Source organism: Lycorma delicatula, chromosome 1, assembly GCF_047948215.1.
Source record: "Lycorma delicatula isolate Av1 chromosome 1, ASM4794821v1, whole genome shotgun sequence".
In the NCBI taxonomy this organism is placed as follows: domain Eukaryota; kingdom Metazoa; phylum Arthropoda; class Insecta; order Hemiptera; family Fulgoridae; genus Lycorma; species Lycorma delicatula.
Window position 1 is genome coordinate 136,925,523 of NC_134455.1, and position 19,726 is coordinate 136,945,248.

Genomic DNA, 19,726 nt, shown 5'->3' on the forward strand with positions numbered 1-19,726 from the left:
TTTCGAAATTGCTTCTTGATTAGTTTTTGAGTTATCAAAAAGAATTGATGAATATGTCTTGGCTGGAAAGCCCTCTGATAAATTGTAAATGTAGAAAAAGATCTGCTACAGATTTTTTACGTTCGCATTGGAATTCACATGTTGAAATAAATTTACGTAATTGTGTTACAAAATCGTGAATTGGTTGCTTAGACCCTCGTTTTTGTGAGAGGAATTTATGTCTCAACTAAAACGTTATTTTTCTTAGTTAATTGATCGTTCAAAGTTTGAATTATTTCATCATAAGTTAGGGTATGTAGTTTTTTGGGTGCCGCTGATAACTTTAGTATCTCAAAGTGTTAGGGGCCTATACTTTTAAAAGGGCTGTATTCGATATGTCCTTATCTGCTGCTAATCCTTTCATAATAAAGTTATCGAATCCTTCTTTGTTAAAAATTTTCTTTAACTTTGACCAAAATTACTTATATTATGTTGAATTGTTGGTTGAGCATTTTGATTAGTGCTGAATTGTAACATATTTTGAATTTGTTACATTTGGAAAAACTGGGTAAATTGTTCGGCGTTATTTTTGAGGTTCGTTGATATTGATAGATTATCTTTCGAAATATTTATACACTTAAAAAACATCACTACAATTATGAATTAAACAGTTTGAATTTGAGTGATATAAGTAAAGTTGTTGAAAAGTTTGAATATGCAAACAAACCTGCGAGGCGCCAACACTTTCGTTAACTGTTATGTACACAAAAGTTTTTCTTTTTCTCCTCGTCATGTGTATAATTAAATAAACACACGTAAATTATAGAATAATATTTGTTTATTAAAATATATTGAACAATTACGAAAGTAACATTGAAAAGTAATATTGATTAACTTATCCACATCATTACTCCAGTCCTCAATTCGATAGACGACTTATATCGATATCTCGAACGCTGCAATACAACAGGTTGCTTGTAAAAATTAACATGATTTATTTGACGTAAATTAGAAATTCCCTTTAACATTTTAGTATTTGGATTGCGTAATTTCCTACGCAATGAATAACCCTAAGAAGACTATTACACAGTTTCAGGTATACTGTATTGACAATACTTTCACTACAGACAAACTTTTGCTACGCTATTTATGGGTGCACATTAAATACAGAAAAAAATAATTACAGATAATATGCTTGATGTAGACATGTCATCTAATATTACGCGATAATAATAATAATAATGTATGGTTATTTTTTATGAATCACTTGACTTTTAATCTCTTTTCATTTTATCACTTATTTTAACAATTTTATGTAAGTTAGAAGTACCAATTTTGTTCAGGACTGCAACCGTGGATATCAAATTCCAGGTTTTCTAGTTACTTGAGGTATGTTGTTGACTGAAATGTTATATAATTACTTTTTTAACATTTAATTTTGAATACCAATTACTGTCTAAAAGTAAATAACTTTCTTTTTAAATATTTGACCATAATTGCTTACTTTAGAATTTAATCTCTATTTTCATCATTTTTTGACAGATTTTTCACAATTATTTTTAATATCTTATTTGTATTATCATTCAGTATTTATGGCATTTTTTCATCCATGCAGTATCTGCGTAACCTATAAAGTGAGATTTCTAGTGTACTTAATGCTGGTATTTTGTAAAATTAATGTTCAAACATTTTTAATTTATTTTGTTCCTTGAGATGTGTTAGATAGATATTTTATTGTAGAGGATGAAAACATTAAAATGAGAGGAACTGAAATAAGAATTTATTTTAGTGTAAGTAATATACTATTTGAATAATTACAAAAATTTTGAGTTTTTTAGTCAGCGTTTTCTTTTCTTTTTTTCAGCTGTTTCATAGTTGTAAGATACTTTATTTATTTATTTAGCATATGGCACCAAAACACAACACCAATTTCAGTCAAAAATTACAAACATTTAACAAATTAATATAAGCTACTGATTCTGGAGTCGCCATCAGGAAATCTTCAGGATTCCCATTATAAGCTGTCCTAGGGCAAACTTCTGTGATGTGTTTAACAGTTTGATTTTCACCACACTCACAAAGGGGCGTCAGTGGTTTACCCCCTTTAAACAGGAAATAGGCACACCTACCATGCTGAGTTTGAATTTTGTTTAGCATTGACCACGTGTTACGTGGCAAGTCAAAACCCAGTGGCTTTTGAGTAATACATGGGATTTGGTTATTCTGCTTTGTGGCCCATTCTTGACGCCAGGCGTCAGTTAGGTTAAATCCTTCCTCTGTGGCAGCAATTGCCTTTTGATAGGTGGCTTTCTAGATCAAAAGCGACCATAATTGGCATCCTCAATGTCCCTCATGTATTGGTAGGTTTCGATTGTCGTCCATAATCTTCTTGTACTTTCTTACAAGAGCGTTCATATGGCACAGGTTTGGGGGTGATATGTGGCTTAATACTGGGAGCCATTCCACAGGAGTAGACCTGATAACCCTGGCAATCATGATTGCATAATTACCATTAAAGATTGCCATCATTAAAGTGTAACAGTTTTTCAGCAACAGTAAAGTATTCATTAATGCCTATTTCCTTATGATTATTGTTTTTCATTTTAACAGCACTTTCAAGGATTTCCCTCATTGTCAATTAATAAAAACCTTTTTAAATTACACATTAAACTCTCAGAAACATTAAAATTGATACATATTATGTACACTAATATCCCTACAGATCAAACTATACGTATAATAAGAAGTAAACTGTAAATTAATAATGAAGACCTGAAATTTATCAATAATATTATAACCATCATTGGAAATCATGTCAATAAAATTATTTCAGGTTTAACAACAAATTTTGTATACAAGATAATACTTTTCCCATGGGATTTACAGTTATCGGCTGTTATGTCTGAAATTTATTTACAGGAGCTCGAAAATAAGATAGTCTATGGTATTACCCACATTTATAAAATTCAATTACGGGTTTGGTACGTTGATGATATTTTGGTAGTCTATGAATCTGTTATAAATAATGAATATTTAATAATTTAAAAAAAACTTAATTCTTATCATAATAATTTAAAATTTACCATTGAAACGGACAAATACAGAAAATAAATTTTTTACATGTTGACATGGAAATTAGCAAAAGTAATAAAATTATAACAACTGTTTATAGGAAACCAACAACTTAGTAAAATAAGTATTAACAGAAGTTCGAATCTTTCTTGGGCACCCAAAATTAATATATTTACAAACATGTTAAATAGAAGCGATACATTACATGCAGAATAATAAAGAAAAACTAGATGCAGAAATAGATATTATAAAATGTATTTCAGTAAAAAATGGATATAACACATCATCGATTGATAATATTTAAAAAAAAGAGAAATTGAAATTTAATAATGTAACAATGTTGACACCTATAATTAATAAATGTGGTGATGAAAATATGTATATAAAATATTCCTATACTAACACCATTATTAAAAACTTGGTAATGTTTATAATGATAAAAAATATAAACTAGCATATAGACCATATAATAAAACATTTGAAAATCCATAATAATGATAATGATTCTAATAATTTGTGTGGTATCTATAAAATAACATGCAATGATCGTAACAAAATTAACATTGAGAAAACTAATAGGTCATTTAGGGCAAGGTTTTCAAAACACTTAAGATCTTATAAAAACAATAGATTATGTTTCTCCAGTCTTACAGACCATTTAATAATCAATAAACATTCAATCACCGACTCGAATACAAATCTAAAAATAATAGAAATTGTAAAAGGATCTGATAATAAAAAATTAAATATTGTAGAAAAAATATTATATATGCAAGTATAGATAAAAAGTTTAACTTGATTAATGTGACTGTGAGTTTGATAATGACTTTATCAAAACTGCCATAGATAACAGCACATTCATATAATTAAATAAAATTTTAATTAATGTTAGTACAGCACTGTATGTGTGGCTGGCCACATATGTATTTTATTTTAATTTTTTGACTACATATTTTTATATTATGCAAAAGTTTTAATGTTTTTGAGTTTAATGCGTGATGTTAAAAAGTTTCTATTATCTGACGATGAGGGAATTCCTTGGAAGTGCTCTTAAAATGGAAAAACAATAAGCATAAGGTAAAAGGCATTATTGAATAATGTACTGTTGGTGAAAAAATGTGTTATACTTTAGTGTTTTAAAATATTTTTAAAAAACTTACTTAAAACATTTTTAGTTGCTGAAGCAAACAATGTGAGGAAAAGCAGTTTCTGAGGATTATTGCAAAGACAACTGAAATTGTTTTGAAGTAAGTTTTAAAACATTTTATTATATTATTTGGCTATAAAAGTATTATTATGGTATTTGTGTATTATTATAGAAGTCTAAATATCAATTAAAAACATAAAACATTTAGTATAGCTAAGCATCTTACAAAAAAGCAAATGCCACAAGTAATAAAAATGGAAGAGAATATAGGAATTTTGAAAGTAATTAATACTATTAATAAATTACAACAATTATAAAAATATGTTATTTTAAATTTAAAAGTAAACATAAGGTAATGAATTCACTGCCAGGATATAAGAGGATATTTTATTTAAATTAGCACAAATAGGATGACATATCTTATCTTGTTGGTTACACTGCTTTAGAAGTAAACACTTGTAATTTAATTCAGGTGTATATGTTTAAATTTGACAAAGTAACATAACCTTTAAACGCTTATTTTATTGACTCATGTAATTTATAATTTTGATCTTTTTTATGAAAAATCTGATGCAGATTTCATAGAAAGTGCATTGTTATAAAATAAAACTGTATCATTAAGATAACTGTCTTAAATTGTTATCACAATAGGTGAATTCATTAATTTGTATAAAATATATATATATATATATAAAACCCAGATATAATATTTATTTTTTGATATTTTTTATCTTGAAAGACCTTGTGAAATGCTTGCAGTTAACATATACATTTTTCTAAAAACTTAATCTAGTTACGCTATATTTTATTTTTGATATTTTCTTATTTAATTTAAGTTAATGCTCATAAAAAATTTGGATTCACATTTAAAAAGTGTTTTTATTTATTTTAGTTTTACAATCTTGAGTGTTCTACACATAGACTTTAATGAGGAGGATGAGATGGATGAAATGATAGGTGAAAAAATGGCAAATTCTTATTAGGAATCTAACTTGAAACCAGCTGATCTAGAAACTATGAAATATTTTATTGCATTCAGTTATAAAATTATAGAATAATTTTTTAAGTATCAAACAGAAAAAAGTATAGTCTACAAAAATCTTTAATGATGACAGCTTTTTATTATAAAAGCAAGTATAATTTTTTAGAAAAACTTACGAAAGAGGAAAAGAATTTTAAAAAAAATTAAAGTTAAGTGCATCTCAAGGGAGGATTTCTGGTTTTAGTTACCCTTGTAAATGTACCCAAAAACCCAGTTTTTTGCCTAACTGTGGTTCTTCTTTTTTGGTTAACAGCCTTTAGGCTGGTTGGCACCAGCTCACCACTCTTCTCACTTATCAGCCTTTCTCTTTAGCTCCTAGTAATAATCAAAGTTCATATTGTCCATTATCTGTTTTATGAACTCCAACCGAGGCCTTCCTCTACAATTTCTCCCTTCAGTCTGTTCTTGTATCATTCTATCATCCTCTTAATCAGACTCTGGTGCCTAAAAATGTGTCCTATTAACTGAGCTCTTCTTTTTAATTGTTTCAAAGAGCTTCTGTCTTTGTTAACTCTCTTAAATACCTTGTTGTTTGACACTTTTTCCATCCAATTTATCTTCATCTTTCTGTAACACCATACTTCAAAAGTCAAAAGTCTCCTCTTTTCCTCTCCACCAGTTGTCCATGACTCACTCCCATGCAATGCAATACTCCACACAATTGTTCTCGGTAATTGTTTTCTCAACTTTAGGCTTACATTATTCCTGTAAAATGATTTTATTTTAAAGGCATTCTTCGCCTGGTGTATTCCACTAACTGTTTTTTTGCAAGTCCTCTCTGCTTTCTGCAATTACAGCTATATCTTCTGCAACTCTTAACATTTTAACTCTTTCTCCCTGAATCTTTACACCTGCACTCTCTTCCTCTCTAACTCTATTGATGCCTCTGATATATATAAGTTAAGTAAATATGGAGACAATGTACAGTCCTGTCACACCCCTTTTATAATGTGATAAATACTGTAAATAATTCTTTGTTCCCTGTAGCTAATACCTGTCCAATTCAATAAAACTCTGAATTCTGAACGGGATTCGCTTGAAAATCAACTGGGTTCTATTATTGATCGATTTACATCATCCCAACAAGTTTTATAAAAATTGGTTAAGATTTGCATCCTGTAGAGCGAAAAAATCTCATACATACATATGTATATGAATGAACTTTGCAGAATCAAGTTCAAGAGACTCCAGAATGTAAAGAAATGTTGCTCTCCCCAACACCTTATAAAATTTGACCAGGCACCATAACATTTTCTACAATTCTTTGGAAATCTGCTAAAAAAATAATATTTGTTGTATTATTGAATATTTAAGTTTCTCGATAGGATGTCAAAACAAAAAAAATCTCTAGTGCCATATAATTAAATATTTAATATATATTGTGATTAATTTAAATATTACCTGACAGTATAAATAAAAATATTTTGTATGCTTTACTGGTACTAAATAGGCTTTGTATAGAACAGTTGATAAGCTTCAAACCAGTCTTATTCTTAAAATAAAAATGTAAAAAAAATGTTGCATAGCAGAGTGAAAAAAAAATGAAAATGTACCAAAAAACCCGTTTTTCGGTTCTAACTCCAGTTCATGTGGACAGAGTCCCTAGAAAATCAAAAGATCTCAATTCCTAATAGGTTTATATCACCCCACCAAGTTTTATCAAAATTGGTAAGATTTATATCCAGTAGAGCACAGAAAAAAAAAAACTTATACATATGTGTATAAACATGATGTGGCGCAGTAGTTGGAAATCCACTAAAAATCAATATAATATAAGTAATCAAACTAGTACTAAATTTAAGCTGCCAGCAGGAGAGATTACCACATTTATAAGTTAAAATATCGTTTCACTTTTCTTCCTATTTATTTGTTAGTGCTCCAGGTGTGTTACCTGCCTTACTTTCACCTGTTCTCTCATGCTATAAATCCCACTTTCTGCATTTTTACAAGTTTGTTTTTCAGTATTTTACTTTCAGTGAATTTGCAGAGACAGTTTTTGCCCTGATAGATACATTAGTCATGATTTTTGTACATGATTAGTTAAGAGAATATATGATATAAATATCATACCTTTGGATTGAAAATTAAAGTTAAGACCTTCGTATCTGTCAGTTAAAAGTATATTTTCTTATCTTGCTATATTTAATTTTAAGGATCAGCTTTTACCTCTGACTGTAAGAAATAAAGTAATACAAGTGGTTTTTGCTAATGTAATGTGTTAATGTTTATACATATAACATTCTAATTATTATAAAATAATCTGTTTTAGATGAGAGTGGCAATAATTGGTGCTGGAGCTGCTGGTCTGTGTGCTGCTCAGCACCTATCTACAGTATCAAACAATAATACTTCATTTATTGTTTATGAACAAACTGGTAACGTAGGTGGTACATGGACCTATACTGAAAATACTGGTGTAGATGAGTATGGATTACCAATACATTCTTCAATGTATAAAAATCTCAGGTAATAATAATAACAATAACAATAGATCCTCAGTGATCCTGTACCATGAGATTAGTTTTGAAACTAATTCTTTATGTCAAATGGATAGTTTTGATGTTCATGCTTGCCTTTCCATAAATGTAGTGTGAAGAACATTTTTCTGTAATAAAATTTTTTTTTGCTTGATATCACCTCATAAATGTCACTTATTTCAAATTTTGTCATTTATCTTTGGAATGGGTTTTGTAATAATTTATGTTTTATCAGTGATGTGAGCTGTCATATTTCGGTACTAGGCCGATGTAGCCTTAATGGATCACTATTGTTAGCCCTTTTTTTATTCATTATTCTGATGAAACTACAATTTTGTGTGTTGTAAATTGCAGTAGTCTCTTAAGATAACCGTGCTTGATTTTTTTTATAGCTATATTTTTGTTATGCTGCTATAATTTAGTGTGAAGTTTCATAAAATAGAATATCTTAACGGAAGTGGATTATCATACTGATATTTGTTTTGGTAGTTAATTTTTTTCATTTATTACTACCAAAAAATGTTTGTTTAAATTTAATAAAAAAATAATTTTTTTAATATTATTTCTTGATAATTTTTATATGAAGATTGTATAAATATGAAGTAAATATAAAATTATGTGTAATAATGTAAAATATATATATATATGTTTAACAAGAATAAAAATAATAGGAAGACTGGGAAATACTTACAGAATTCTGTTGGTATCAGCAGATGAAGAAGAGTAGTAAATGAGGAACCTATAATATTTATTATTAAATATAGAAATATTTAAATAAAAAATACAAGGATCACCACATAATAAAAAAGGATTTAATAACTTCACTCCTTTCCTTATGCCGAAACATAAAGTTTTCACATTTCCCTCAAAATAAGGGAGTTTCATATTGATAAGTATTCAAGCAGAAGTCCCTTTTTACTGTTTTCTAAGTTAATGGAATTTTTGTACAAAGGTGAATATTTTAATTGCCGAATAGATTGATATTAAAGTCTAATTTTTCTTTTCTCAGTAAGATTTAGTAAGGCACTTTTAAAAAAATATACAGTACGTTGTTTCAGAAAAAGAATAACCCAGTATCCTTAAGGGCTAACATTTTTGCAAAGCATTTGTAGTCAGAAGTGCTTTCCCTGAGTAATGATAGTGTAATAATGCATCATGTAGTGAGCCCCAATGGTAGATTAATAGGGCAGGGATACCACTAATAGGTCTAAATAGCACTTGCATTTCTGTGGACTTGATGAGTTGTGCAACAAAACATTCAACTTTATGAAGAAGACTATGGGAAACTATTTTTCTCTTCACTTTTAGTTGATTTGTTACTGCCTGCTAGCCTTTGGCAAAACATATATAACTTAATTTTAACCAAACTGAATGTACTGGCATAATGTTATTTCTGCCTTTCCTTTTTGTCTTTTTCAGAACCAATTTGCCTAAAGAGACAATGACATTTTCATCATTTCCGTTTAGAAATGAGAAGTCATTTGTTCCAAGGTCAGATGTTTTGCAGTACCTGAAAGATTTTGCTGATTATTATAATCTTAAAAAGTATATTAAGGTAGAGTTGAACTATTATTATAATACATAACATATTGACAAAAATACATTATGTTTTACAATTCTTTATTTAAAAATATTCAAGTTTATAGTAATTAAAATAATTGTTACATTAAAATTTCAGTTGTGTTTTTGTCGATTTTGGTTAAATTAACTTTTATTATTATCTATTTCTAACTTAATTTTTATCTGTATGACTTTGCCTGACATCTTGATTGCATTGAAGAGAGCCATTACCACTCAGTTAACTATAAAGTTCTTCCTCAGACTAAGTGCTGCAAAGGTCCTTGTTAGAAGGATGAATAAATATTTTTATAATTTAAATCCAGGATTGTCATCTCAAACGAAACATTTTCTTATTTTTTCCCACAAACTCCATTCTCTTATAATTATAGGAGCTTCAGTGAATTATACTGGATTTATAAAATGGTTCAGGATTGACTAACCAGTGAGGCTTGTATGTCTTAGTTTGACTGGTAGTCTGCCATTTCATTTCCAAATACAGGTTTTCTCAGATTCTTGCAAGCTTGAAGTTTCTTTCTCGCAGTCTGAAAGATTAAGAACTTTAACTCTACATTTTTTGAATCAGCTTGAGATGGAGTGTACAGAGTGATTCAAAGAAACGGGAAATTTTGAAAGTTGTGTTGGTAGCCGTGGGCGATTGGTACCACTTGATAAGTGGCGCCAGCCTCTCTAACCTAACCTGCCATTTAGTTGTCATGGATCCTTGGAGTGGTGAGCAACGTGCATTTGCTATCAAAGCGTTTTACAAAAACAATGACAGTGTGGAGGGAGCGTGTAGAGAATTTCATCATCATTTTAATCTGGGACGGCACGACCGTGTTCCATCAGCACATGCAATTAAATCATGGATATCTAATTTTGAGGAAACAGGTTCGGCAATGAAAAAGAAACCTCCAGGCCGTGAGCGAACCGTCCGTACACCACAGAATGTTCAGGCTTTAAAAGATGCTGTCACATGAAGTCCACATCGGTCAATCCGTCGTACTCAGCATCTTTACAATTGCATAGTTCAAGTGTTCGAAGAATGTTAGTGAAGGACTTGCAATACCATCCATACATGTTGCAGATCATCCAGGAACTGAAACCGAACGATGCAGTTGTGTGAGCACAATTCTGTAATGCAATGCTTCAGAAGATAAATGATAACGAAGAGTTTGTTCACGAACTGTGGATGTCAGAAGAAGCGCATTTCCACCTCAGTGGATTTGTTAACAAACAAAATTTCAGATACTGGGCACAAGAAAATCCTATGCAGCTACACCAGCGTCCGTTGCACAGCCAGAAAGTGACCATGTGGTGTGCTATGTCATCTTACGGTAAGCCCTTATTTTTTTGAGGATGACAACGGTCTTGTGATTACAGTGACGTCGGCTCGTTACGTAGCCATGCTTGAAACCTTTGTTGTGGAACAACAAAAGAGATTTTCACCAATTCTTAACACAGCCTGGTTTCAACAAGACGGAGCAACGTCACGTACTGCACGAATGTCGACATTCGTCATAAATATGGCAGCTGTACGCCGATTGTTTGCACAACGTGTCATTTCACGAAATGGTGACATTTGATGGCCGCCCAGATCGCCTGATCTCTGAGCTTGCGATTACTTTTTGTGGGGTCACCTTAAAAGCAAAGTGTTCCACAGTAGACCTGCTACAACGGAAGAACTGAAGGCAAAGATCCGAGAAGCAATTGCGGAAATTCCAGTTAAGATGTTACGTCAAACCATGAACAATTTAACGAAGAGACTTCGTGAGTGTTTACTTAGAAGAGGTCACCTGGAAGATGTCATCTTTAAAAAATAAACTAAAATGTATGTATCCTAAAATGGCAACATTTGTACAATTACATGAAATAAAATTCATTTTCTAAAAAAAATTTTTCATTAACGTTATTTAATTTTCAAAATTTCCCGTTTCTTTGAATCACTCTGTATTAAATTTTTTCATTAATTGAAATCCTTCAAAACAGTTTTCAGTACTTACATATTAGCCCATCGATCAATAATTTGTAATCTTTTGGGTTATTGTTAATATCACCCTATATAACCATTCGCTTAACCAATTTTTTAACAATTTCTATTTTTTTATTGTATAAATATAATTTAACCAAACTTAACCTACACTTGCTAATCTTGACTAATTAACACAGTAATGTTTTGAGTATTTAAATAATAAATTCATCTGGAGGTTCTGGGTTCGATCCCACGTAGGCATCATATTTTCACACATGCTACATATCATTCATCTCATCCTCTGAAGTGGTGTATCTAATGGTGGTCCTGGACGTTAGAACAAAAAAAAAAAATGATAATTAGTTGAGGTTAGCAAGTGAAGGTTAAGTTTGGTTAATTTATATCCATAATTATAAGCAGCAAACCTTTGGTTGTTTATATCACCCAATTTATACCATTATATTACCATTTGTATAAACATTTATATTTATTTTATAAATATAATTTCACCAAATTTAACCTACGCTAGCTTTGCTCACTAACCTTGACTAATTAACACAGTAATGTTTTTGAGTATCAAAATAATAAATCTTCTCAAATCAGCTGATTTGGAAGTTGAGAGGTCCAGCGTTTAAGTCCTAGTAAAGTTGGTTATTTTTATACATTTGAATAGTAGGTTGTGGATACCGGTGTTCTTTGGTGGTTAACCATACATCTCAGGAATGGTTGAACTGAGACTTTACAACACTACACTTCATTTACACTCATACATATCATCTTCATTCATCCTCTGGAGTATTATCTGAACGGTAATTATCGGAGGCTAAACAGGAAAAAGAAATAAAAAATTCAATAATTATTGCAATTATTTATTACTTAAATAATCAAAACATTATTGTTAATTAGTGAAGGTTAGCGAGTGAAGCGAGTGTAGGTTAAGTTTCATTAATTTATACCTATAATTACAAGCAGTAATGCTTGTATTTTTAATATGTAAACGATGTTAATTATCATTGTGATTATGGTCGACAGACTAATATGTAAGTACCCAGTTTTCATGAAATTGCATTTGTCTGAAGGTAAAATTTAATTTTCTGATAATAGGTGCATTGAACAGAACCCTGATCAGAGAAGTAATTAATACCCTTGATTTTATTATTCCTCACAGGGAGTTGTCTTACTTAAATGAATGAATCCTTTGAAGAATCTGCATTTTTCTTTTTAGTTGTTAAGAACTATTGACTCAAAAATATTGAGTCCTTTTTACTACTAAACTAATTATTTTACTTTCAGTTTTATCATTATGTGACAGAAATATCTCCTATTAATGAAAAATGGAAAATATCTATAAAAAATCTTCAAACAAATGAAGAAAATGTTGTAAATTTTGATGCAGTTATGGTGTGCATTGGGTTTGTATATTTGTTTTTCTTTCTCTTCTTACTTTTTTCTTTTACTATTAATTTGATTGTTGTAGCATATATGAAAGTTGGTCAGTTGTAAAGAGAAAATATCTGCAGTTAAAAACATCAAGAAGATTGTTCTTATAATAAGGCGCTTTCAGAATTATAAGGTGGCATCTTTGTCTTAAATTAGAATACCTGATTGACGAATGATTTATTTAATATATTTCACTCGATCATTCAACAATGTTAAGTTCTCTTGAAGTATGACTTTTCAAAATAATTGTTCACAGATAATATTTCTGGTTTCAAAGAGTTTTAAACCATCTGAAATTTACAGTTGTGTGCACAAACAGTACGGTAAGAGTTTTATGTTTTATGAAAATTTTTACAAGAGAGTAGTTCAAAACTGGTTGAATAAATATTAAAACTTGGGGGACAATCGATTGAGGATGTCGAGGGAAGCATTCCAGTTCTCTGGTCAGGAAAATATTCAAGGCCCAGCCATTGCTAACGAAGTGGTGATGATAATCATCTGGGATACTAAAGGTCTAACTTGCATGTATTTCTGGAAAGGTAAACAGTGCTACAAAGTTTGCTCAAAAATGAAGTGAAGCCTGCTGTAATACTGAAAAACATTGGTTTACAGTGAAGAAATGCTTCTTGTTCAGAATAATGCTCATCTGTACATGGCACAATCAAACTGCAAAACCTTGAAAGCTCATCTACTGGGATTACCAGTGAGAATGACAAGGATTCTTTAAATATTTCCATAAAAAATTGTTATTTCATTTAATAGATATAAATATTTAAATTATTTTGAGGTTATATGTTCTAAAAAATTGTTAAAAAGTTTATAAAATTTAACAAATTAAGAGTTAAACATTATAACCAGTTTAAAAAAATAAAAATAGAGACAACTTCCTTAACCAGGCATGGCCCTTACGTTAATTTGACAAATTATGTATGTAAAAAATACTTTTTATTAAAAAATGCTTAAAGAACTAATTAAGTAATAAAAGCTTTAATAGATAAGTATAATCACTGGATACTTCTGTTGGGGAATATTGTGGTAGAACTTCATCTAACTATTGGACTTTTATGGATGGTGGCTGGAGTCATAATAACTGGACAAAGCCTCAGGAAAGTAGAAGATTTATGAAAACAATTAGGTGGAAAACTATTGATTTGAAATATAAAATGATAATGTTTAAATTAAAATGAGAATAAATATATTTACTGAACTTATAGCAGAATTATCTTTTTGGACAATGCAATATACTGACAAATGTAATATACTGGAAAAAGGTGAAGATTAGTAATAACAATAGTAAAATTTAGTAGTTATCAATAATTTAGAAAGGTTAGACAGTAATGTATGAATCTTTCCTCTGGTAACTGACTTAACATTGATATTAAAATAAAAATATATATTATTGATCTTTTTATTTAATCATAAATTCTTACTTTATCGTTTTTAAAACATTAAAATGAGAAAAATCAAATTAATCTTCAAAAAAGATTCCAAAACCAGTAAAATTTGAATTATGAAAATTGGTTTAGTTATTGATGAGATTAATTAGGTTATTATTAGATCCAACAACTAGACTTGAAAGTTTGAAAAATAAAAATAAAATAAAATCTTAATTATTATTAATAGCATTTTGAAGAGATAAGGCTTAACATTCTCATACAGAAACATGTTTATCCCATGGAGAGGTGGCCGTGAAATTAATCTGTTTCTTTCTCAAGTGTAAGAAATTGAAAGTTGTGCAAAAAATGACAACTTTAAAAATGTAAGTGCGCTTATAATGAGTAAGTACACAACTTTATAAGAAAAAATAAAATCAAATTTTAAGGATATGTCTGTTAAAGACTTATATTTAAAGCCTTTGGTAATAGAAATAAAAAATTATTTGACCTAATTTTTATTGCCTTGTACAAAGTAAAGGAAGTATTGTATCGTGAAAAATTTCGGTTTTCAGATTTCAACGGAATATCCATTTTGACCATCCCTGAATCCATAATGACTAGTTTTGGCATGAGGTACATGTGTACGTATCTTGCATAACTCAAAAAAAATTAAGCGTGAATGTTGAAATTTTGGATTTAGGACTGCTGTAACATCTAGTTGTGCATCTCTCTTTTTTGTTGCAATCGACTGAAACGAAAGTGTCCAAAAAAGCCGAAAATCCAAAAATTTGGGTTTTGGACCTTTTCTTAACTGCAGTAATAAGCCCTCATTGAGAGATTTTCAACGATATATCAGATGGTACTGATTTTCATCAGTTCTAGAGTTATAGACAAATAAAGTTTTAATTAATGAAATATTTGGATCTTACAAGGCAAGGCGCATTGGTTCGAATCAGACTTGATCTCTTTTTTTTTTAATTTAAATATATTGATTTATTAATAATTATTAACCTGTGAATGTAAAAAAAAATTTACAATAAATAATTCATAATAATAAAAAAAAAAAAAAATATGAAAAAATATCAGAAGTTATTAATAAAATAAAATTTTATGTACTTTTAATTTTAAAAAAATGTGTACATGTAATTTAATAGGCGTACAAAGAAGTCATGTGGTGTTCGTATCAGATTTTTTTATTGAAGTAAAAGGCGTTGGCCTTTATTCTTCCTAGTTGAAGGTTAAGATATTATTAAAGAAGCCTTTATTAGAAGTAATTTTATGAAAAATAGACTAAATAAATAAAGAGCCAAAGATGTTACAAAATAAAGATAAACTCATTACATAACAACTCATCTTAACAACTCATTAGTTGTTATAATTTTATACCAAACCAAAATCTTTTTGATATAGCAAGAAATTGAAGAAATAAAATTAATGAAAATAAAAAATTAATATTACAAATTTACAACTACATAAATTTTGAAGTAAATATTTATTTTTCTTTATTACCTAAATAACTTTAAAAACTGATATTAAACTGTTATGTTATTTTCATTATTATTTACTAATCTTACATAAAATTATTTTTTTTAATTTAGTGCAAAATTTAGGATCCAGATAGCAATGTTTGTGTGTGGATTTGGACCATGTGGATTTGGGTGTGTGTGTGTGTGTGTGTGTGTGTGTGTGTGTGACATTCATATATGCATGTGATAGATACTATAACCGTAGTGTTTGTGTGCTAGCTAGTAAGAGAACAAGTTAACCCAAAAATGGCATTGGCATCCTCAAGAACAACTATAGACATGAGCCAGTTATAATAAGGATAATGAATGAAGTATCTTTTGTTGCCGTCTTCACTGAACTGAATATACTGTTGTGATCATTTATATCAAGCCCTCCTTAATACCGGTGAGTTCAGTCTTTTAATTGATGCTCAGTTTACAACAAGTATTAGCCATATAGTTGACATTATTACCTATAAAAAGAATGCTGATTAGTGTATTTAATACTTCTTGCACTCATAAAATACAAGTTACTAGGGGTCTCAGAAGCAGTGGAGAGGATCTTTAAATTCAATATTTTAATACTAATATTAATATGGTAATGCTGTATACCATAGTAGTATAGTAATGCAGGTGAAAAATAGTCAGTTATCTTTATGGTAGATTAAACAAATTTTTCTTCACCAGAAAAACTGCAGAGAGCAAAAGTAAACTTTGAAAAATAATTGTGCCATTTTAGAGGTTTGTCCACAAAATTATCTCAGTTGTATTATTCATATTATTGATAAACCAATTAAAAACCTTGGATTGTAAGAGATAATAGAATTACATCTGAATAATCAAATTTATAAAGTTGAATTGTAGAATCTTACATTATCAGGAAAAAAACATGAGTTAAGAAATTAGATTAATGTAAAGAGATCTTTCTTACGGTATAGTGGTATAATTTTTAGCTCTGAGAACCAAGGATGGTGCTACCATTATAATTAAAAAATATTAAATTATCAAATATACAATTATTCATTTTTAACAAAGTAATAAAATCGTTTTACAGTTTAGGAACCCTTGGCAAAAATTTATTTCTAAGTAGTGTGGAGTCTGTAAAAGATAAGTAATTACTTGAAATTCATGGTTTGACAATTCATTATTTTCTATATGAATCTTACTGTCAGTTAAATCTATTTAATTATTTTCTGTTATATTACTAGATACATCTGTCACCTGTATTTTAGTGGGTTTGGTTTGCTGTATATGATTCACTGAAGAAAGAAATTGAAAATTACTTCACTCCTCACTTTTCCTGATACCTTGGCATTGGATGCCTACTATTCTTTGAAATGACTGTCATTTTCAGGATTGGTTTTGAAATTCATGCCAGGTTATTTGCTAACATGTAATTAAACTAGTATATGTTCACTTCGTGTATGCATTCTCAAGGTATTCCTGAGAATAATTTGTTTGTTATGTACTAGTACACTTTCAAGTTATTAACATCACCCATTATTAATGTAATATACAATAATTAATTGTTGTATTTCATAAAAATGTTTTTTAACAAAACTATATTTCCAGACATTACAGTAAACCACGATTTCCTATATTTACTGGTATGGATATTTATAAAAAAAAACAAATGCATAGCCATGCATATAGGTATCCTGAGAGTTTTGAAGGAAAAACAATAATTATAGTTGGATCCGGTCCATCTGGTATGGATATTATATTTGATGCTGCACGATATGCTAAAAAAGTAAGTTCTAATTTTTCATTATTCTCAATAGAATATTTTTTTAAATTAATACATACTTGAAAATATAAATAAATAAATTCTAAGTCAGGAAATTATAAAAAAATGATTTCACAGGGATCAAAAGTACGCTGGTGTAGGTTTTTTCTTAACAGGTTTTTACGTATAACCCACCGGGTTGGTCTAGTGGTGAACGCATCTTACCAAATCAGCGGATTTGGAAGTCGAGAGTTCCAGCGTTCAAGTCCTAGTAAAGTCAGTTATTTTTACATGAATTTTAATACTAGATAGTGGATACCGGTGTTCTTTGGTGGTTGGGTTCCAATTAACCATACATCACAGGAATGGTCGAATTGAGACTGTACAAGACTACACTTCATTTACACTCGTACATATCATCCTCATTCATCCTCTGAAGTATTATCAGAACGGTAATTACCAGAGGCTAAACAGGAAAAACAAAGAAAAGGTTTCTGCGTGCACTAATATATTCATGTGATACAGCCATAGTTTAATGTGTACAGACATATTTTTCAAGATGTACAATAATGTTTCATTAGAAAACACTACAGACATCACCATAAATCTTGTGAATAGAATATAATCTTATGAATAGAATATAATCTTGTGAATAGAATATAAGGATAGATTTGTAGTCGTCTATAGTACTGAACTACACTTTAAATTTATGCCAGTGTGTACTTTGTAGCACACGTGAAGATTCTCTTCTCTCCTTTGATGTCTTCTGAAAATCAGTTATTCTATTCTTGGTTAATGAAAATCAGTTATTCTATTTCTGGAAAATTTTGCTTGTCACTTATGGTATGATAAATCTAAATATCATAATTTTTAGATTGAGAATCTGTACATGCTGCAAATTTTAAGAATACAATAATTGTTTAGAGAATACTTTCCAAATAGTCATAAGGCTTTTTTATTTCTTTATCATCTCTTGCTATTCCTTTACTGAGATAATAGAGATGTATGCATGGGCAGTTATACCATAAGTCTGTGATTCTCAACCTTTTTAGTTCCATGACCCCCAAGAAGTAAAGATATATAACGATATTTTGTGACCCCCAACTACAACCCAGTGAAACCTAGTTAAAACTTTTTAGCTGTGTTGATTGCGACAAGAATGAACATGCATGTATGAACTGTAGAAACATGAGCAATTTGATGGTTATTGATGTTTCAAGTTGATGTTTATGTGTTACTTGTGATTTAGTCTGATTACATAATATTTGCTGTGAGAGCATCATGTTTGAACATTGATATAAACATTTGAACATATTGTACTCTCAGTAGTATAAAAGAGGTGTAAGGGATTGCAGAATGTCAGTGTAGTTTTGATTACGAGGCACATGTCTGGTGCCTGTATTTAAGTAAAGGCAGGTTTATATAAAGACTCACTGTGTTCTTCTCTCCTGTAGTCAATGTTTTTCTTTTTGGCCACTCTTTTCACAAAATTATTCTTCCTATCTCTGCTGTCCCATTCACACAAGAAGCAAGAAAATTTTGTTTACCCAAATTGTAAACCAAGTAACAGTGGTATTGCTTATAAGTCTCCACAAATGTTTCTCATACTGAATCATAACCAATACAAGTCTCATATTTTCATATGACTCCTTCGTATGAGCTAAAGTAATTGATGGGATTTTACTTACAACATGAAAGGTCTGAAAAAGGACTATCTTCAAATTATTCTTTGAGCAGTGCATAGAAAGATGCCATCCATCAGGATGATGCTTATGTCTCAAAGCTTCTAGTAAAGATTCCACATCATTACAGTAAACAGTCTTCACACTGGAAGAAGAAATGTTTAAATTTACACTGCCTGTCATGGAAAGTACTTATTTTAATTTTGTGTTGTAAAAGATTCCACCCTTTCAATAGTGGCGAGAATTTCTGCTTAATTTATGGATAAATTTAGATTACAAACAAGATATTTAATCTGACTCATTCATTAAGTGTTATTGGTTGTTCTAAGTCAGTTTAATTGTCTGCATAGATGAAATAGTTTTTAATAATTTACTCTTAGTGATAGTGAAAGTTTTCAGAGAGTTGCTTCTTGAAATTAAATGAATGATTCTTTCCTAGTAATTGAAGTAAAACTGAAAATCAGCATGTAACACTGTTTTATATATTTTAATATTACTTTGTTTAATATTAGCATATTTTACAAATTTTTTTCTGAGCTCATGGTGCCTATAAAAAATACCTATGGTACAAGACTGAAGTAATATTTTTCAAAAAATTGCTTTTTCAAAGAGTGATGTTGTTTATTATATAGTTAAAATCCTGCAAAGTATGAGAAAATAATAATGAAAGGAATCCAGAAAGGAACTAAAAGGGATCCTTTTCTCAGGCCAACAGGTCTATTTAACAATCTGTTCTTTGTAGTACAGGCAA

General features: G+C 29.6%; 1 protein-coding gene across 8 annotated transcripts in view; it reads left to right on the forward strand.

Moving 5' to 3' along the window:
• LOC142322829 (senecionine N-oxygenase-like) overlaps window positions 1–19,726 on the forward strand; it is a 64,230-nt gene that overhangs the window by 22,439 nt on the left and 22,065 nt on the right. For 5 of the 8 annotated variants that reach the window (XM_075361904.1, XM_075361928.1, XM_075361911.1 and 2 more), the window contains 4 exons: window positions 7,510–7,706; window positions 9,137–9,272; window positions 12,540–12,658; window positions 17,140–17,317. In XM_075361904.1, coding sequence (XP_075218019.1) covers window positions 7,510–7,706; window positions 9,137–9,272; window positions 12,540–12,658; window positions 17,140–17,317 — 630 coding nt within the window. The other 3 variants (XM_075361944.1, XM_075361936.1, XM_075361951.1) reach the window with 3 other exon arrangements.